Source organism: Amblyraja radiata, chromosome 5 (assembly GCF_010909765.2).
Source record: "Amblyraja radiata isolate CabotCenter1 chromosome 5, sAmbRad1.1.pri, whole genome shotgun sequence".
Lineage (NCBI taxonomy): Eukaryota > Metazoa > Chordata > Chondrichthyes > Rajiformes > Rajidae > Amblyraja > Amblyraja radiata.
In genome coordinates, this window is record NC_045960.1 from 20,574,945 (window position 1) to 20,595,111 (window position 20,167).

Sequence of the window (20,167 nt, forward strand, 5' to 3'; positions counted from 1 at the left end):
AACTTGTGGCTAGAGGTGACGGCAAACATAAGCAGCAAGAGTTAGTTCCTTGCTGATGGATTCAGCACTGAAGGCAGTTTCATGGCCTCATCGGGTCAGGGAAGGTGGACACAGTGGCATTAAGCCCAAGAGGACTCTGGCTAACTGAGACCAAAAGTAAAGGCAGATCTTAAGTGGGCTTGTATCCCTATGGAGTCAGGTTACAAGTGGACTGCCCCAGGATTCAGTGCCAGTCGCTATCTATGTATTGTAAGCATTAATGTTTAGTTTAGTTTAGGTCAGTACAGTTTATTGTCACTCGTGCTGAGGTACAGTGAACAGCTTTCTTAGTTTAGTTTAGAGATAGAGTGTGGAAACAGTGAGTCTGCGCTGACCAGCAATTACCTGTAAACTAGCACTACCCTACACACAAGGAACATTTTATAATTTTCCCAAAGCCAATTACCCTACAAAACAGCACGTCTTTGGAGTGTGGGAGGAAACCAGAACATGCTGAGAAAATCTACACAGGTCACGGGGAGAACGTATCAACTCCGTACAGACAGCACCCATAGTCAAGATCAACGCCGGGGCTCTGGTGCTGTGAGGCAGCAACTCTACCGCTGCACCACCGTGCCACTCACTGTTTCTGCTTGCGTGCTATCCAGTCAACGGATAGACAATACATGATTACAATCAAGCCATCCACAGGGTACAGATACAGGATAAAGGACAGAATGTTTAGTGCAAAATAAAGTCCAGTAAAGTCCGATTACAGATAGTCCAAGGGGAGATGGGAGGTCATGACTACTCTCTAGCTGTTGATAGCATGGTTCAGTTGCCTGATAACAGCTGGAAAGAAATTCAGCCTCACAGTAATTAACTGTGAATATAATACCAAGCCAACAACCATAATACAGGAGGAGTGAATTAGGCTGTAGAGGCTTTTAGTTAGATTGGTGATGTGACATTTACCAAGGTCAATGAATGTTAGCGTGTATACACTTGGGTACTGATAACAGCAGCAGGCAAGGTAACAAATAGATGCTTATAAAATGGATGGTAAGCAAAACTAAATAAGAATAGAAGTTAATCGCTTCCCACTCAAGATTCAAGCTCATGAACAGTGGGCCCTTCATTCCATCATTCCATTACATAAATAATATTTTTATAAACCCGGTCAGTGACAACATCATGGGACACAGTAGCGTAAAATCTTTTTTCCTGGCTCAGAAAATATCTCGTCAGTCATTGCAAAGAAAAGCAACAAGAGTGGACTGAGATCAATAAGCACAAAATTAAGACTTTGGATATTTGCCTGCTAGATATTGTTGATGGGGAATGATAATAATTGGTACAAGGATGCAGTGCTGATGTCAAAAAGAATTCAATCTATAGAGCCACTGTCTCACAGCACCAGACACTGGTGGTCCATCCTCACCTCAGGTGCTGTCTGTACGGAGTTTCTACGTTCTCCCTGTGGCCCCATGGATTTTCTCCGGGTGCTCTGATTTCCTCCCACACTCCAAAGACGTGCAGCTTGTACCCGATTGACTTTTCTAAATTGCCTCTAACGTGCAGGGAGTGGATGAGAAAGTGGAATAACATAGAACGAGTGGGAACGGGTGATCGATGGTCGGCGTGGGCTCAGTGGGCCGAAAGGTGCTTTCCATGCTGTGTCTCTCTCTAACCTAAACCAGTTACAGTACGGAAAAGGCAGAATCATTCATCTCCGAAGTTGTTTGTATTTTAGAAGAGGAATCAGCAGGAGGATTGCTGACGGCCATTCAAGATAATCTTCAATTATTATTCAGAAGAAATAGGGCATTGAGTTTAGCGCCAGTGTTTAATGTACAACTTCTCCCACAGAGAGAAGTACTGGATAGGGCAGGTTGCAAGAAACAGGACTTTGGAGCTGGCTGACCCGTTGCCATAGCCGACTTCCGAGGCCGACTTTGTGGGCCGATCTCTCGACTCCTCAGCACACTGTTCCGGTACCGTTGGACTCTTCAGGGAGACCATGACCTATGTTGGTCCAGCAAAACCGATAATTCAGAAAGGCTCTGGAACCAAGGATGCCGGAAAATCGGTGGTGGACCTGCCCTTTGGATATTTTTTTTTGATATTCCACAGAAGTATAATCAGTTTTGTATTGAACCTGGTGAGCTTAAAGGGAACTCAAGGAAAAGGGTCCCCGGAGTTTTTAAAGGAAATGTGGAAAATGGGGTCTAGCAAGTTTGAAGAGAGTATAGGAACTAGAGCCTTGGTGTGCTTCAAAAGTAGAACGAGAACGAGAGCTCTGGCTTGGTCATAGGGCATGTGAGGAAACAGGACCCCGTGTGTTTAACAGGAGAGTGGGAAACATGGGCATGATGAGTTTGAAGAAATTAGTTTCAGGAAATAGGGCCCCAGTGTATTTAAAGGGAATACGTTAGATGGGGCCCAGTAAGTTTGAAGGGGCTATGGGAAGGCCGCTGACGCCAACAGAATCAACAAGCTCATCAGAGAGGCTGGCTCGGTCCTGGAAGTGGAGTTGGATTAATTGGAGGTGATTCTTGGAGGGGAGGATGCTCCTCAAACTGCAGAGCATCCAGGACAATACAGCTCACCCCCTTCACGACATACTGGTCAACCTGAGGAGTACCTTCAGCAAGATGCAGGACAGAACGCCACAGGAGATCCTTCTTCCTTGTGGCTATCAAACCGTACAACTCGTCCCCCTTCTGTCCTGGGATAGACTGAGACTGATTCCCCCCCCCCCCCCCCCCTCCCCCCCTGCACATCCCCAATCTTGGACTTTTCACTCATTACACTTTAATTTAGTGTTTCACGTATCCTGTTGTGTTTTATAATTGTTGGCAGACCAATTTTCATCCTAGGATAAATAAGGTTCTATCGTATCGGATACCAGGCCCCAGAGAGTTAATGGAAGCTTGGGAAAGAGGGTCCTGTTGAGGTCAAGGGAGCAATAGAAATTGCGGCAGGTTAGTCAGGCGGTGAAACGTGGGGATTGCCGAACATTTGGTTAGCAGATTAACTGGAACAGGGTCCAGGAGATTCAGAGGGCCCGTCCAACATTCTTGCACAATTCACCGTGAAGGTACTGAATCTCCAGTTGGTGGAAATTTACTTTTGCCTGTGGGAATACAAGATATGCCACAACAGTCCTCTTGCCACTGTTTAAAATAACCAGAGCACCATGGGGTTACAGCGGCTGATCAATGCATGTGACACGTTTCCATTCGACAAAGATTGTAAACAACAAAGTAGCAAGGCACATGACTGTCATCTAGACAGACACAAAAAGCTGGAGTAACTCAGCAGGCCAAGCAACATCTCTGGAGAAAAGGAATCGGTGACGTTTCCGGCCAAGACCCTTGTTCAGACTGAGCGTCAGGGGAGAGTTATAGACGGTACATGGGACAAATGAATGAGAGATATGCAAAAAGCAACGATGATCAAGGAAAGGTGGAGCCCACAATGGTCCATTGTTGGCTGTGGGGTAGGTGATAACAAGTTATACAGACGATGAAACTCAACAGGACAACCCTGAAACTAGCACGACGGCAAGGGCGGGGGAGGGATGTAGAGAGAGGGGATGCAAGGGTTATGAAATTAGAGAAATCAATATTCATATTGCTGGGTTTTAAGCTGCCCAAGCAAAATGAGGTGTTGTTCCTCCAATTTGCATGTGGTCTCACTCTGACAGTGGAGGAGGCCCAGAACAGTAAGGTCAGCGTGGGAATGGGAGGGCGAGTTAAAGTGTTTGGCAACCGGGAGATCATGTAGGCCTAGGCAGACTGAGCAAAGGTGTTCAGCAAACGTGTTCAGGGATCGTCCAGTCTGCACTTGGTCTCGCCAATATATAGGAGTCCACACCCCCATCTTCTCACTGTCATATAGATTCTCCTCTATCATTCGACTACGTTAAGGGCGGCACAGTGACACATCTGGTAGAGCCACCGCATCACATCTCCAGCAACCCCGGTTCGATCCTGATCTCATGCTTTAAACTTGAAAGATACAACGCAGAAACAGGCCCTTCAGCCCACCAAGTCCATGCCAACCAGTGATCACCTCATACACTAACACTATCCTACACAGGAGGAATCATTTTACAATTTTACCAAAGCCAATTAACCTACAAACCTGCACGTCTTTGGAAAGTGAGAGGAAACCAGAGCACCCGGAGAAAACCCACTGAGTCCACGCCAAGCAGTGATCACTTCACACCAGCTCTATGTTACCCCACTTTCTCATCCGCTTCTAACACACTAGGGACAATTTACAAAGGGCCAATTCACCTCTAAACCCGCACATCGTTGGAAGATGAGAGGAAACCAGAGCACCAGGAGTAAACCCACACGGTCACAGGGAGAAAAGACAAACTCCGTACTGACGGCACCCATAGTCAGGATCGAACCCGGGTCTCTGGTGCTGTGAGGCAGCAACTGTACCACCGCGCCACTGTCCCACCGACTTTCAGAGCTGTTTGTGTGGAGTTTGCAGGTTCTCCCTGTGACCATGTGGGATTCCCCCCTTTGGTGCTCCAGTTTCCTCCCACAACCCAAACACCTGCCAGGGGAATTGCCCACTATACATTGGCCCTAGAGTGCAGGTCAGTGATTGAGTCTGTGGAGAAGTTGATAGAATGTGTGGGGGCAATAATACGGATTAGGGTAGGATTAGTCTAAGTGCTTGATGGTCAACAACAACTTGTAAAGAGGGCCAGTTTCCATGTTGCATTGCTCCACAACACTGGGGCAGCTTCTTCCCCACAACCACTTGGCTATTAAACATCACAACCTCCAAATAGGCTCAGAATTTCATAAACTTGGGGGCATAAGTTTTGACTTTGCACTACTATTGTCTATTTATTTACCTGCTTTTTTTAATATATACCGAACTTAGTTTTTTGTTGCTTATTATGGTGTTTATAGAGTAATATGTTTAAATATCTGCCGTGCTGCTGCAAGCAAAAATGTCATTTTCTCGTTTCGGGACATATGACAATAAAATATTCGTGATGATAACTGTTACATTACAACATACTTTTCTAAATCGCATCAAATAAAATTCCGGCCATAAATATGATACCAGCCAATGATGCACCAGACAAGCTACAACAGAAAGGTACCAGAGTCGGATGGCTGATGTATTAGTGAATTTAGTATAGTTTAGTTTAGAGATACAGCGGGGAAACAGGCGCTATGGCCCACCGAGTCATCGCCGAACAGCGATCCCCGAACACAAGCACTATCCTACACACATTAGGGACAATTTACAATGTTACCAAGCCAATTAACCTACAAACCTGTATGGTTTTGGAATGTGAGAGGACATTGGAGCTCCCGGAGAAAATCCACGCGGTCACAGGGACAATGTACAAACTCTGCACAAACCGCACCCGTGGTCAGGATTGAACCCGGGCCTCTGGCGCTGTGAGGCAGCAACTCCACCGCTGCCGAATATGGATGTAATTCCATGAATCATCTCCTGCGTGACTCCAGAAAAAATTAAATGCAATAAAATAGCAATGATGAGAGGGGATTTAATTGAGGAAAAATATTTGGAGCAGAATCAGGAGGTTTTAACAATTTAACACTTCCAGTGGTATGATGATGGGTATGTTAATTTATCCTAAAAAAAATCTAATTTACTCATGACATTAATAGTTATTATTGTTCTTCATGCCTGAAATATAAAGGGCAATAATATCTCACACATCACACCAAACACTATTCTTAGTCATGGATCACTTGACTTTTATTTTTATGTAAGATTGCCGTAGAGTTATGGAATCATATAGCATGGAAACGGGCCCTTCGGCCCACCTTGTCCACACCGGCCTACACGTGGCATCAACACTAGTGGGCCATACCCCTCTAAACCATGTCCGTGCCGGCCAGTCATCACCCTGTCCAATAGCACTGTCCGGCACACTACAATTTTACAGAAGACAATTAACCTACAAACCGCATTTCTTTGGAGTGTGGGAGGAAACCAGAGCACCTGGAGAAAGTGCATGCGCTGCAAACTCCGTACAGACAGCACCCATAGTCAGGATCGAACCTGGGTCTCTGGCGCTGTAGGGCAGCAACTTTACTGCCGTGCCACCATACACAGAATTCAATTATTCAATAAGGGAAAAAAGAGGCAGAAGCAAGAAATCCCTCGGTTTAATGACTTCAGTTTCTCCCTTTACAATCCTAATCTCAGCGAGATTAAGTCGTCAAGAGTGTTTTATTGTCATATGCCAAGGGCTGCACGGTGGCACAGTGGTAGAGACTGTACGGAGTTTGTGACCGGGTGGGTTTTTTCCAGATGCTTTGCTTTCCTCCCACACTCCAAAGACGAACAGGTCTGTTGGTTGATTGGCTTCGAAAAAATTGTGGGCCTAAGGTCCTGTTTCAGCGCTGTATCTCTAAAACTACAAAAACTCGGAGTGAAGAAAACCTTTGTTATTTTGATCCAATTTGGCTTTGTTGTTTCTCATTCACTTAGCTTGTCCACATAGAACACAGAGTGTTGAAGTAACTCTGCAAGTCAGGCAGCATTTTTGGAGGACATGGATTAGGCAATGTTTTGGGTCAGGACTCTTCTTCAGACTGATTGTAGAAGAGGAGAGAAAGCTGAGGAACCACGGAAACCTAGAAAAGCCTACTATAATCAGTCTGATGAAGGTCCCGACCCAAAACGTCACATATCCGATTCAGATGATTTTTCAGATTCAACTTTAATTGTCATTGTCAGTGTACAGTACAGAGACAACGAAATGCAGTTAGCATCTCCCTGGAGAGCGACATAGAATATGATTTCAATAAATAAAACTATTTACATGTATACAGACATAGTGTTTTTCCTGTGGGAGGAGTGCCCGGGGGGGGGTGATTGGCAGTCACCGAGGTACATTGTTGAGTAGTGTGACAGCCGCAGGGAAGAAGCTGTTCCTGGACCTGCTGGTCCGGCAACGGAGAGACCTGTAGCGCCTCCCGGATGGTAGGAGGGTAAACAGTCCATGGTTGGGGTGAGAGCAGTCCTTGGCGATGCTGAGCGCCCTCCGCAGACAACGCTTGCTTTGGACAGACTCAATGGAGGGGAGCGAGGAACCGGTGATGCGTTGGGCAATTTTCACCACCCTCTGCAGTGCTTTCCGGTCGGAGACAGAGCAGTTGCCATACCATACTGTGATACAGTTGGTAAGGATGCTCTCGATGGTGCAGCGGTAGAAGTTCACCAGGATCTGAGGAGACAGATGGACCTTCTTTAGTCTCCTCAGGAAGAAGAGACGCTGGTGAGCCTTCTTGACCAGAGTTGAGGTATTGTGGGTCCAAGAGAGGTCATCGGAGATGTTGACCCCCAGGAACCTGAAGCTGGAAACATGTTCCACCTCCGTCCCGTTGATGTGGATGGGGGTGTGCGTGCCGCCCCTAGACTTCCTGAAGTCTACAATGAGCTCCTTGGTCTTCTTGGAGTTAAGGGCCAGGTTGTTGTCAGCGCACCATGCTGCTAGGAGCTGGACCTCCTCCCTATAGGCCGACTCATCGTTGTTGCTGATGAGGCCAATCACCGTTGTATCATCTGCATACTTGATGATGGTGTTAGTACCATGTACAGGTGTGCAGTCGTAGGTGAAGAGGGAGTAGAGGAGGGGGCTCAGCACACAGCCCTGTGGAACGCCGGTGTTCAGGGTGAGGGTTGAAGAGGTGTGCTTGTCTAACCTAACAGACTGGGGTCTGTTGGTTAGAAAGTCCAGTATCCAGTTGCAGAGGGAGGGATCGATGCCCAGGTTACCGAGTTTGGTGATCAGTTTAGAGGGTATAATGGTGTTGAATGCTGAGCTGTAATCGATGAACAGCATTCTTACGTAAGTGTCTCTGTTGTCGAGGTGGGAGAGGGCGTGTATCCATGTTCTCCAGAGATGCTGCCCGACCCAATGGGTCACTCCCGCACTTTGTGCTGTACGCAAGATTCCAGCATCTGTAGTTCCTGTGTCTAGAACCTGTCCTTATCTCTTGAAGTTTCAATGTCGCTTCATCACCACTCACATTCCCACTTTCGACTTTACTTTAGAGATACAGCACAGAAGCAGGCCCTTCGGCCCAGCGAGTCCACACCGACCAGTGATCACCCTGTACACTGGCATTATTCTACACACCAGGGTCAATTTACAATTTTACCAAATCCAATTAACCTACAAATCTGCATGCCTTTGGAGTGTGGGAAGAAACCAGAGCCACCAGTGATATCCCATGCGGTCACGGGGAGAACGTACAAACTCTGTACAGACAGGACCTATAGTCAGGATCAAACCCGGGTCTCTGGTGTTGTAAGGCAGCAACTCTACCGCTGCGCCACCGTGCCGCTCTGAACATACAGGTTTGTAGGTTAATTGATTTCAGTAAATTAGGATAGTGCTCATGTGCGGGGCGATCACTGGTCAGCACGGACTCAGTGGGCTGAAGGGCCTGTTTCCGTGCTGTATCTCTAAAGTCTAACGTCTAAAGTTTTATATATATATATATATATATAAATGTAAGACAAGGGCATCCTGATGAGGGAACCCAATATGATTTCATTTAGTTTAGTTTTAGACTTACAGTGCAGAAGCAGGCCCATCGGCCCACTGAGTCCTCGCCGACCAGCGATCCCTGCACACTAGCACTATCCTACACACACTAGGGACAATTTACAATTATACCGAGCAATTAACCTACAAACCTGTACGTCTTTGGAGTGTGGGAGAAAACCAGAGCACCCGGACAAAACCCACGCAGGTCACAGGGAGAACGCACTAGAGACAATTTATGATTTTACCGAATCCAATTAGTCTACAAACCTGTACGTCTTTGGAGCGTGGGAAGAAACCAGAGCAACCAGTGTTAACCCATGCAGTCACGGGGAAAACGTACAAACTCCGTATAGACAGCACGCATAGTCAGGATCAAACCCGGGTCTCCGGCGCTGTAAGGCAGCAACTTTATCAGTGCCGCCCACCGGTTCCCTACAATTATTTACACCAACTGTATCACTTGAGTTTTACTTTACGGCCTTGGAATGGCTATTCATCTTAAGATACACCCATTAAAATAACTGCGCCGAATAAGATACACATTACTGTCAGCGTTGGTGCCAGCAGCTGAATTAGTGCTCACACAATGATTCTTTACACCCTGTCCTTTACAATACAATGTTAACTGCCAGCCTGTGTAAACCCTCGCATTGCATGACAAAGCAATCTTTAAAAACAAACACAGCAAGTAAATTCCTACTTACCCCTCGGCCCAAACCATGAAACAAAATAGTCGTTTAGAGTCTTGTCCAGCGTTTCCATGTTTAGAATCTGTGGTGAATAAGTAAATAATAATATAAATAGAATTTTAGGGATTGTGAACACAGTTCTTCTCTTTCTGGATCTTGGCCAGGCCTTTATTGCAAAACTTAATCCAGCTTTACTATCCACCCACAAATGGGTAATAGTGATGCTTTGGAAAAGGTCCAGAGAAGGTCCATTTGACTAATTCCCAGCATAAAGCATAAATACATCAAGGTTAGTAAAATATATCTTGATGTCTTACTGGATAGACTTGGCTTGTACTCGCTAGAATTTAGAAGATTGAGGGGGGATCTTATAGAAACTTACAAAATTCTTAAGGAGACAGGCTAGATGCAGGAAGATTGTTCCTGATGTTGGGGAGGTTCAGAACAAGGGTTCACAGTTTAAGGATAAGGGGGAAGTCTTTTAGGACCGAGATGAAAAAAACATTTTTTCACACAGAGAGTGGTGAATCTGTGGAATTCTCTGCCACAGAAAGTAGTTGAGGCCAGTTCATTGGCTATATTTAAGAGTGAGTTAGATGTGGCCCTTGTGGCTAAAGGGATCAGGGGGTATGGAGAGAAGGCAGGTACAGGATACTGAGTTGGATGATCAGCCATGATCATATCGAATGGCGGTGCAGGCTCGAAGGGCCGAATGGCCTACTCCTGCACCTATTTTCTATGTTTCTACGTTTCTAATCAAGACATGTGTGTAGGAAGGAACTGCAGATGCTGGTTTACACCGGGATAGAAACAAAGTGCTATAGTGACTCAGCATCTCTGGAGGAAAGGAATAGGTGACGTTTTGGTTCGAGACCACTCATCAGACTGAGAGGCTGCCTTGTATTTCCGCTGACTAGTTAGCATGCAACAAAAGCTTTCCCCTGCACCTCGGTGTACGTGGCAATAAACTAAACTCAACTGGCTGCTGTCTGGTGAAGCTAACACCAACTCATTCATCTCCTTCCATCGGTTCTTGCTGGCTGAGGCCAACATCGCCACTTGCAAAGGGAAGGTTCTTCATAACCAGTCGTCTCCAGGGGCCAGTTGCGATGAAGTAGAAGGCAATGGATTGGAATTATCCTCACATTTCCCCTCCTTCTCCCAACTGGACTGAGGTATTACCTGTCTATTATCTCCCAGAACGTTACAAGGCACCAGGAAGCATGTAGCGAACACACACCGATCGATACATGAGGCATCACAATCGTGTGGAACCTGGTCATAATTTGTAATCTCTCGTCACAATCACAGCTTCTTATCTTACAATGTGAACTCTCTGACCCTGGTCTTAGTTTTTTTACTTTAGAGATACAGCGTGGAAACAGGCCCATCGGCACACCGAGTCCACTCCGTACACTTGTTCTATCCTACACACACTAGGGGGCAATTGATAGAAGCCAATTACCCTACAAACCTGCACGTCTTCGTGATGTGGGAGGAAACCGGGGAAGCTGGCGGAAACCCACGCAGTCACGGGGAAAACGTGCAAACTCCACACAGACAGTTCCCCCTGGTCAGGATTGAAACGGGGTCTCTGGCGCTGTGAGGCAGCAACTCTACCGCTGTGCCACCATGCCGCCCACATAGAGTTCCCTCGCTCACTATCCATAGAATCCAGCAGACCACGTCACATCGGTGCAATGTGATATAGCCCAGGTCTGGAGACACCAAGAATGAAGAGTGCTTCATCGTTATATGCATCGGCAACGGAACTATTACATTCAGTTTGCAGCTTTACAGGCACATTAAATGCAACGCAAGTAAATATACCAAAGATAGACACAAAGTGTTGGAGTAACTCTGTGGGTCAGGCAGCATCGCTAGAGAGAAGGAATAGGTGAGGTTTCGGCTCGATAACATTCGATAGACTGAGAATCCAAGGAGAGGGAAACTAGAGTTACTCCAGCATTTTGTGTCTATCGTCGGTGTAAACTAGCACCTGCAGTTCCTTCTTACGCAAATAAATGTACAATCAATTATCAGTTACACTGGGCAAACCAGACCATAACGGTGTCAACTAAAGTACACAGTGAAACCTTATACAAATTCCATAGTAATTTGGTGCTAGGGTAGGGTTAGAGTTAGGGTTGTACAGAGTGGTTCAAGAGCATGATAGTTGATGAGAAGCTGTTCTCAAACCCGGAGGTAATGTTCTCAGGCTTCTGTACCTCCTTCCCAATGATAGCAGAAAGAAGAGTGCATGCCAAGGATGGTTTGGGTCTTTGATGATATTAGCTGCCTTCTTGAGATGTAGTTGGTTTATAGTTTACTTTAACTTAGTGTGGAGATACATAGCTGAAACAGACCCACTGACCCACTGACTCCACGCCGACCAGAGCTCACCCTGTGCACCAGCACTCTCCTACACACGAGGGACAATTTATAATTTTGACCAAAGCCAATTATCCCACAAACCTGCACATCTTTGGAGAATGAGAGGGAATCGGAGCACCCGGAGAAAACCCACGCATTCACGGGGAGAACGTGCAAACTCTGTGAGACAGCGCCCATAGTCAGGATCGAACCCGGGTCTCTGGCACTGTAAGGCAATAACTCTACCCCACAGTGCCACCTGTAGGTTCCTACGATGGTGGGGAGGTCAGTAACCTTGATGGACCGGGCAGTGTTCATCACTTATCTTCTCCCAAAGTGCCCCTCCCACATTTGTATTAAGGTGACACATCACTATCATGTGAAGGTGCCCTGGTACAGCTCAGCCTCTGTCAGTGTCAGAGACACAGCTTGAAAACAGGCCCTTCTGCCCAATGACCAACATGTCCCACCTACACTTTTATCACCTGCCTGCATTTGGCCCATATCCCTCTAAACCTGTCCTATCCATGTACCTGTCTAAACGTTTCTTAAATGTCGCGATAGTCCCAGCCTCAACTCCCTCCTCAGGCAGCTCGTTACATACGTTCCCACCACCCTTTGTGTAAAAAAGTTACCTCTCAGGTCCCCATTAAATCACCTTCACCCCACCCCGGCACAGGGTGTCTGTTTGTGAGCGACTAGAATCGGTCCAAAGGAACGAGTGGAGGAGAAGTCCTGGAAGCTCTCAGGACACAGGTTGAAGAGGCGGTGGGAAGAGTTTCGACGTCATGGTGCTCAAGGGATGGTTCTCCACCCTGTGAAGAGTGGACCTCTTGAATTGGTCGGCCTGCCCTCTCGTGACCATCGGGTTAGCGCTGCAGAGAGCCACCTCCTCACCAGCGTCAGGTTTGTGACTGGAACTATCGGTAGAGGTTAACGTGCAGACGACAGCACGCGAGCAGAGGGTGCGACCAACCCAGAGTGTGTGGAGAGGGACTGCAGATGCTGGTTTATAAATTCTGCATGTAGGTGCAGCAGGTAGCTCCGATGCAGTCGTCAATGGAGCAGAGATAAGAGTGCGGGGACAGGGTCCAGGTACACCTGGAACAGGGATTGGGTGAACCAAGGCTAGGGGATCTGAAGGGGTCTGAGGGGGTCTGAAGGGCACCGACCCAAAACATCCTATCCATATTCTCCAGAGATGCTGCCTGACCCGCTGAGTTACTCCAGCACTTTGAACCTATCCACGGCCAAGCGCGGACAATTTTCAGAGGGAGGAGATGATCGGGGAGGTCTATTAACTCAGTGGCCTTGAACCATACACGTGGACAAAAGTGGGAGGAGAGGATGGGGAAATAGTTGTTTAAGGAACATTTGTTTTACTTGTATTGTGGTGTTGGGTTTGTCTTGAATAATTTCATACTTTAAATACTTGAATGAATCTAGTTTTGTTTTTGTTTTAAAGTGGGAGGAGATTGACCTTGAGATCAATACAAGGTGCATTGAAACAATGTTGTATGAAGCTTATTGACCACCTTTGGGTGTTTAAGTGCTGTGAGTCAAACGTCAAATAATTTCATCATTCATGCCAGCAGAATTAGACCATTCGGCCCATCATGTCTACCCCGCCATTCAATCATGGCTGAACTATATTTCCCTCTCAACACCATTCTGCTGCCTACTCCCCATAATCCCCGACACCCGTATTAATCAAGATAAAAAATCCCACCTCCATATAGCGCTCAGTAGTCCATGGTCCCCATTACTCACACACCAGCAACATGCACCAAACAGAATTTGAACCCAACCTACAAATCCTGTCACACACACACACACACGCAATATCATATTTGTTTAGTTTAGAGATACAGCGTGGAAACAGGTCCTACGGTCCACTGACTCCACCCCGACCAACACTAGTTCTATCCTACACACTAGGGTGAATTTACAATTAACAGAAGCCAATTAACCTACACAACCAATGAACTGCGCGTCTTTGGAGTGTGGGAAGAAACGGGAGCACCCGGAGAACAGGAGCACCCACACGGTCACGGGGAGAACGTTCAAACTCCACACAGATAGCACCCGTAGTCAGGATCGACCCCGGGTCTCTGGCATTATGAGGTAGCAACTCGTCATAATGACAATGACATCATGGTTGGCCAAGCACCCTCCTATTCAATCTCGACACCAAATACAGGGCACAGTGATCACGGACAAACTTGGTTGTCGGCTCCAGGATGGGCACTGGGTGTGCTGGCAACCAATGCAAGCCTCCCCACCCTTGAGGGCAGGGCAATGGCAGCAACTCACACCATTGCTTTCCAGATCACAGGCAGAAGCAGGTCAAGTACAGTGAAGTTGTCACCCCGCTCCAACCTAATCCTCCTTCTCCCATTTCTTCCCCCACATGGTCCATCCGCATCTCCCCGTGCCAAGCTGCAGATGGAGTAGACACCCACTCCGTTCTTCCTTGTCCTATATCGGGATGCATCACAGCATGGTTTAGGAACAGCTCCAGCCAAGACCACAACAAATTGCAGAGAATTGTGGACGCAGCCCAGACCATCACTCAAACCAACCTCCCTTCCATTGACTCCATTTATACTTCACTCTGCCTCGGCAAGGCCAGCAGCATAATCAAGGACCACTCACCCCGGCCATTCCCTCTTCTCCCCTCTTCCATCAGGCAAAGGGTGTCAAAAGCATACCTCCAGATACAGGGACAGTTTCTTCCCACCTGTTTTTAGGCAACCAAACAATACTATCACCAGCTAGAGAGTGGTCCTGAGCTACTATCTACCTCATTGGAGACCCTCGGACTATCTTCGATTGGACTTTACTGGATTTAACTTGTACTAAATGTTATTCATGTTATTCCCTTTATCTTCTATCTTACAAATAGTGGATGGCTCAATTGTAATCATGTATTGTCTTTCTGCTAACTGGTTAGCACACAACAAAAGCTTTTCACTGTACCTCGGTACACGTGACAATAAACTAAACTAAATTCCACTCCTCTCCTTGTGGACAAAGGGCTACAATCTGGTCAGGCATTCAGAGAGTAACACCATGGGATGTGTAGGAAGGAACTGCAGATGCAGGTTTACACCGAAGACAGACACAAAATGCTGGAGTAACTCAGTGGGTCTGGCAGCGTCTTTGGAGAAAAGGAATAGGTGATGTTTCAGGTCAAGACCCTCCTTCAGACTGAGAGTCAGGGGAGGGGGAAACTAGAGGTATGAAAAAGTACAGAACAAATCAGAGCCGGCACCAATAACCAAGGAACGTTGGAGCCCACAATGGTCCATTGTTGGCTGGGGAAGAGATGATAATGAAAGAATATATGGATGCAAACAGTGAAACTAGCAGGATAACTAAGGTGGGGAAGGGACAGAGAGAGAGGAAATGCAGGGGTCACTTGAAATTCGAGAAATCAACATTCATACCACTGGACTGTAAGCTGCCCAAGCAAATTATGAGGTGCTGTTCCTCCAATTTGCATGTGACCTTACTCTGACAATGGAAGAGGCTCCTTTGCTCCAGAGATGTTGCCTGACCCGCTGAGTTACTCCAGCATTTTGTGAACATCTACTATATTTACACATTCTGTTGTGCAGCCGCAAGTATGAATTTCATTGTTCTGTTTGGGACACTCTTGACTCTTGAAGACCAATTATATCAAAATCTATTTTTCAAAGCATCAGGTTGGGTTACACATTCCCCTCCCTATCCTTCCACTAATTAGATGGTCTCGAGTCTTGAGCCCTGAGTTTAAGAAGGGTCCCGACCCCAAATATCACCCATCCATGTCAGATGCTGCCTGATCCACTGAGTTACTCCAGCAATTTGTGTTCTACGAATTGGCCTTTACCCGGTGTGCGACAGACCAGAGGACTCCAGGGTGGTATTCAGCATTTACATTTAGAAAATCCGAATTAGATGTCTGCTTGCAGTAATTAAATGACAGCAGCGGGAATGTACCATACCGTAACGTACCGTTACAAAATAGATCATTTAGTTTAGTTTAGAGATACAATACGTAAACAGACACTTAGGCCCACCGTGTCTGCACTGACCAGCAATCCCTGCACACTAACTCTATCCTACACACCTATACAATTTTACCGAAGCCAATTAACTTACAAACCTGAATGTGTTGGAGGAAATCAGAGCACCTGGAGAAAACCCGCGCAGGTTTCACGGAGAGAAAGTATAAACCCCGTGCAGACAGTGCACGTATTCAGGGTCGAACCCGGGTTTCAGGCGCTGGAAGACAGCAACTCTACTGCTGCGCCTCTGTGCCGTCCCTGCCGTACCGCCCGTTTAAATATAGTTTACCCAGATACACCCTCAATATTGTGAGAAGCATAATTGTTACAGTGCAGGATGCAAAGGTCAGATAAGACAGTGTGGGAGTGGGAATGAGAACCTTTCGAAAGGAGATGAAGAATTTATTTAGTCAGGGAGTGGTGAATCTGTGGAATTCTTTGCCACAGTTGGCTGTGGAGGTCAAGTCAATGGATATTTTTAAGACGAAGATTGGCAGATTGTTGATTAGTAAGGGTGTTGGGTTATGGGGAGAAGGCAGGAGAATGGGGTTGAAAGGGAAAGACAGATTAGCCTTGATTGAATGGTGGAGTAGACTTGATGGGCTGAATGGTCTAAATCTGCTTCTAGAACAAGAGTTATGAACTGCAGATGCTGGAATCTTGCATAAAACATAAAGTGCTGGAGGAACATAGGGGTCGGGCTGTATCTATGGATGGAATGGACAGGTACCGTTTGGGGGGCAGTTCCTTTCTTCTGAAGTAAAGAGGCAGGTAACAGAAATACAGGGTCAGTCCTACAGTCCGAACAGAGGCACTCTACAAAGCAGTCAGCAAGCCAGCGTTTAGCGTTCCCAACATTGAAGAGAACATGGCTTTTCCAGCACTTTGCTATTTTTATTTCAGATTTCCAGCATCTGCACTATATTAAATATTCAATAACACTGTGCATACTACTGCTGTGCTGTCACTGTATAAAAATATTTTCGGGAAAAAAATGAACAGCTTTGGTAAAATAGATATTAATGGATTCAGTTCTTCACCAGAGGTTTATAGGTCAGCGACCACTTTATAAATGAGAGAAAATAAATTATAAAAATGAATCGGAAAATAAATTAATCCAGTAGGTATCCCTTAATAGTTTATATTCTATTCTCTTTTGCTGCCCAATTTTTTTTTAAATGTTGCATTGTAAAAAATATTAAATAAAAATTGTATATTATAAAATAATACAATATAATACAAAGTATAACAATAATAATGTATAATATACATATTATATAAATCCAATAATATATACAATATATATTATTGTAGTAACTAATATAATTAATATTATAATAATGATTGATATCATCATTATGTATTGATTATTGATTATAATTGATTATTGATCATAATAATTATATGATTATATAATATAACAATTGTACGATATAATTATAAAATTAAAAATGTATACAATATGATATAATTATATATTCTTTTATATCATTATAATTGTATAATAATAATGATTACAATTATAGAAAAATCAGTGCATTACTGCATTATAGAAATGAACAGGAAAAAAATTAATCCACTAGTTATCCCTTACTGCATTATATTCTATTTTAGTTATTTTGCAGCCCAATTTTAAGATGTCATTGAATTACCGCTGTAAATGTCAATTGCCAAAACAATCAAATGAGCATTTGGAATAAGTAAAGGCTCTTTTTATTGATTTTCAAATATCTCGGTTAAGGTTCAAATAATAAATCTCTCAATCTGTTGAGTGGGAGAATGTGACGTTACAAATTCACGGGATTAAAGGTTGTGTGCGTAGCTGAAAAAAGATCGCCTGGCCTTGAGCAATGTGGACCTTTCCATGTGAAGGCATCTTACTCCAGGCCCAACTGAGGTGGTCAGCACCTGATCACTAAATAGGTTCCCAATATCCCACTGCACACTCTCGCGGACCAACACTTCATCAAACCTTCGTCTTTATTCTTCGGTCCTACATTGGCGAGACGAGACAACCGTTTCACCGAACACTTGCGCTCGCTCCACCAAGGCGTACTGGATCTCCCGGTTGCACTCCTCTTCCCGTTCCAACACTTTCTGGCCTGGGCCTCTTCCGCTGCCAGAGTGGAGGAACAGCACCTCATATTCCACTTAAGTAGCGTTCAGCCCAACGGTATGAACACTGAATTCTCCAATTTTAAGTAATACCCTGCTAACCCCTTCTCCCCTTTTCTATTTCCCCCACCAGTGCGCAATCATTTCACCCACCATCACCCCATTCATTTCCTCTCCTCCCTGTGCTCATCTCCCATCTCAGACTCCCATTTGTCTTTAAACCCTCCTCATTCCCCCTTCGCCCACATCCCCTTTCATCTACTTCCCTCCCTCCGGCTCTACATTTCACTCCTCATCTTCCTTCACTATCTGATAATTGTTTGCCTCCTTTTCCACTGCCTCCACATTGCCAGTTGTCCCATCCACCTCACTGGTATCCATCTATCACTTGCCATTCTTTCCCCCACCCCTATCTCTCTCTTTCCAGCTTTCTCCCCACCTTCAGTCTGAAGAAGGGTCCATACCTGTAACATCATCTGCCTATTTCCCTCCACGGATACTGCCTGACCCACTGAGTTTCTCCAGCACTCTGTTTGTTTTGCTGAAGTTTCCAGCATCTGCAGTCCCTTGTGTCCTTGTTCTACTCGCTCTAGTCATCACTCCCTCTAGGAATTGACGCAACCTTGTTGAAATCTAATCGCCCACAACTTGTGCAGTGCATCCGTCGACTTGTTTGATGTTCCTTATTAAATGGGGGTGTCAGGGGTTATGGGGAGAAGGCAGGAGAATTGGGTTGAAAGGGAAAGATAGATCAGCCATGATTGAATGGTGGAGTAGACTTGACGGGCTGAATGGCCTAATTCTGCTCCAGAGAACGAGGTTCGATCCTGATTACAGGAGCTTGTCGATACAGGGTTAGTACTTTCTCCCCATGAACAGCGTGGGTTTTCTCAGAGTGCTTCAGTTTCCTCTCACACTCCAAGGATGTACAGATTTATAGGGTAATCGGCTTCTGTAAATTGTAAATTGTCCCTAGTGTGTAGGATAGTACTTGTGCATGGGTTGATGGCTGGTAGGCGCAGACTCGGGGGGTTGGGGGGGTTGGGGGGCCGAAGGACCTGTTTCCACGCTGTATCTCTAAACTAAACTAAAACTAAACTAAACTTCAGTGCCCGAGAAACATGTGGACAATATTTGTGCCGTTCCAGCGTCAGTGATCTCCCATGGTAATCCAGGTCACCATATGGAAGGGGTGATCTATTCACATTCTCTCCTGATTTCCAATTAGACAATTATTATTTGTGTACAATTCTGTTCGTGTCATTGTGCCTTGCATAGCAACAGCACCAAGGCACACAGTCAAAGAGGACCAACAACCAATAAGACATATTTGACTTCTCTAATTTCAAGTAACCCTTGCTTTCCCCCCTCTCTCTCTCCATTCCTTCTCCACCCTAGACTTTTGCTAATGTCATCTTTAGTATTCCTTCTTTATCACCTTTTCAACAGCCAACAATGGACCATTGTGGGCTCCACCTTTTCAGAGTCATCAGTGCTGGCTCTGATTTGTTCTATACCTTTCCACACCTCTCGTTTCCCTCTCCCCTGCCTCGCAGTCTGAAGAAGGGTTTTGACCCAAGACGTCACCTATTCCTTCTCTCCAGAGATGTTGTCTCTAGCATTCTGTGTCTATCTTTGATGTAAACCAGCATCTCCCTACGCAAGAGATATTTGCACTATGTACTGTTAAATTTAGTTTAGGGATTTAGTACAGCACAGGAACAGGCCCTTTGGCCCACCAACCAGTAATCCCCACATACTAACAGTATCTTACACACACTGAGCAATTTACAATTATACCAAAGCCAATGAACCAAGAAACTTGGACACCTTAGGAGTGTGGGAGGAAACCGGAGCACCCAGAGAAAACACAGGGAGCACGTACAAACTCCGTGCAGACAGCACCCATAGTCAGGATCGAACGCAACTCTGGTGCTGTAAGGCATCAACTCTACCGCTGTGTCACCGTGCCGCCCTTAGCTGGAAAGCAAAACTGTGACAATAACAAATTGAGGTACAAGATCATAACAGTTAGACACCCGAGACTAGATTACGCTGATCAACAGGCTAAAACGAGACAACAACGACTGCGCCAAGATAGAAGGGCAGAGCACAAGAGACGCCTAATTGATCTAACTATGACACAATCATGTTGAGTGCAACTACAGCAATCAGCATTGGAGCAACAAGAAAGATATTACATAAGGGATTCGAGGAGCTGCAAACAATTCATTATTGCAGCTGGTATGTGTGCTGCAGCTGAGAGATGTAGCTAGGCAACTAAGTGGAAGGGAAGCCTGCACTAATGGTGCCCACATCACCTGTAACATTCGTTAACACAGGCACATGGCACTACTGATGGCGTGTCTGTGTTTGAGTCTGTCTAT

At 45.7% G+C, this 20,167-nt stretch overlaps 1 protein-coding gene across 2 annotated transcripts in view; it reads right to left on the reverse strand.

Annotated features, from left to right (window-relative positions):
• Window positions 1-20,167, reverse strand: part of elovl5 (ELOVL fatty acid elongase 5) — a 95,076-nt gene that overhangs the window by 40,470 nt on the left and 34,439 nt on the right. For both annotated transcript variants that reach the window (XM_033020691.1, XM_033020692.1), the window contains exon 2: window positions 9,256-9,322. In XM_033020691.1, the coding sequence (XP_032876582.1) occupies window positions 9,256-9,313 (58 nt within the window). In that variant the 5' untranslated portion in view covers window positions 9,314-9,322. The remainder of the gene's footprint in view (window positions 1-9,255; window positions 9,323-20,167) is intronic.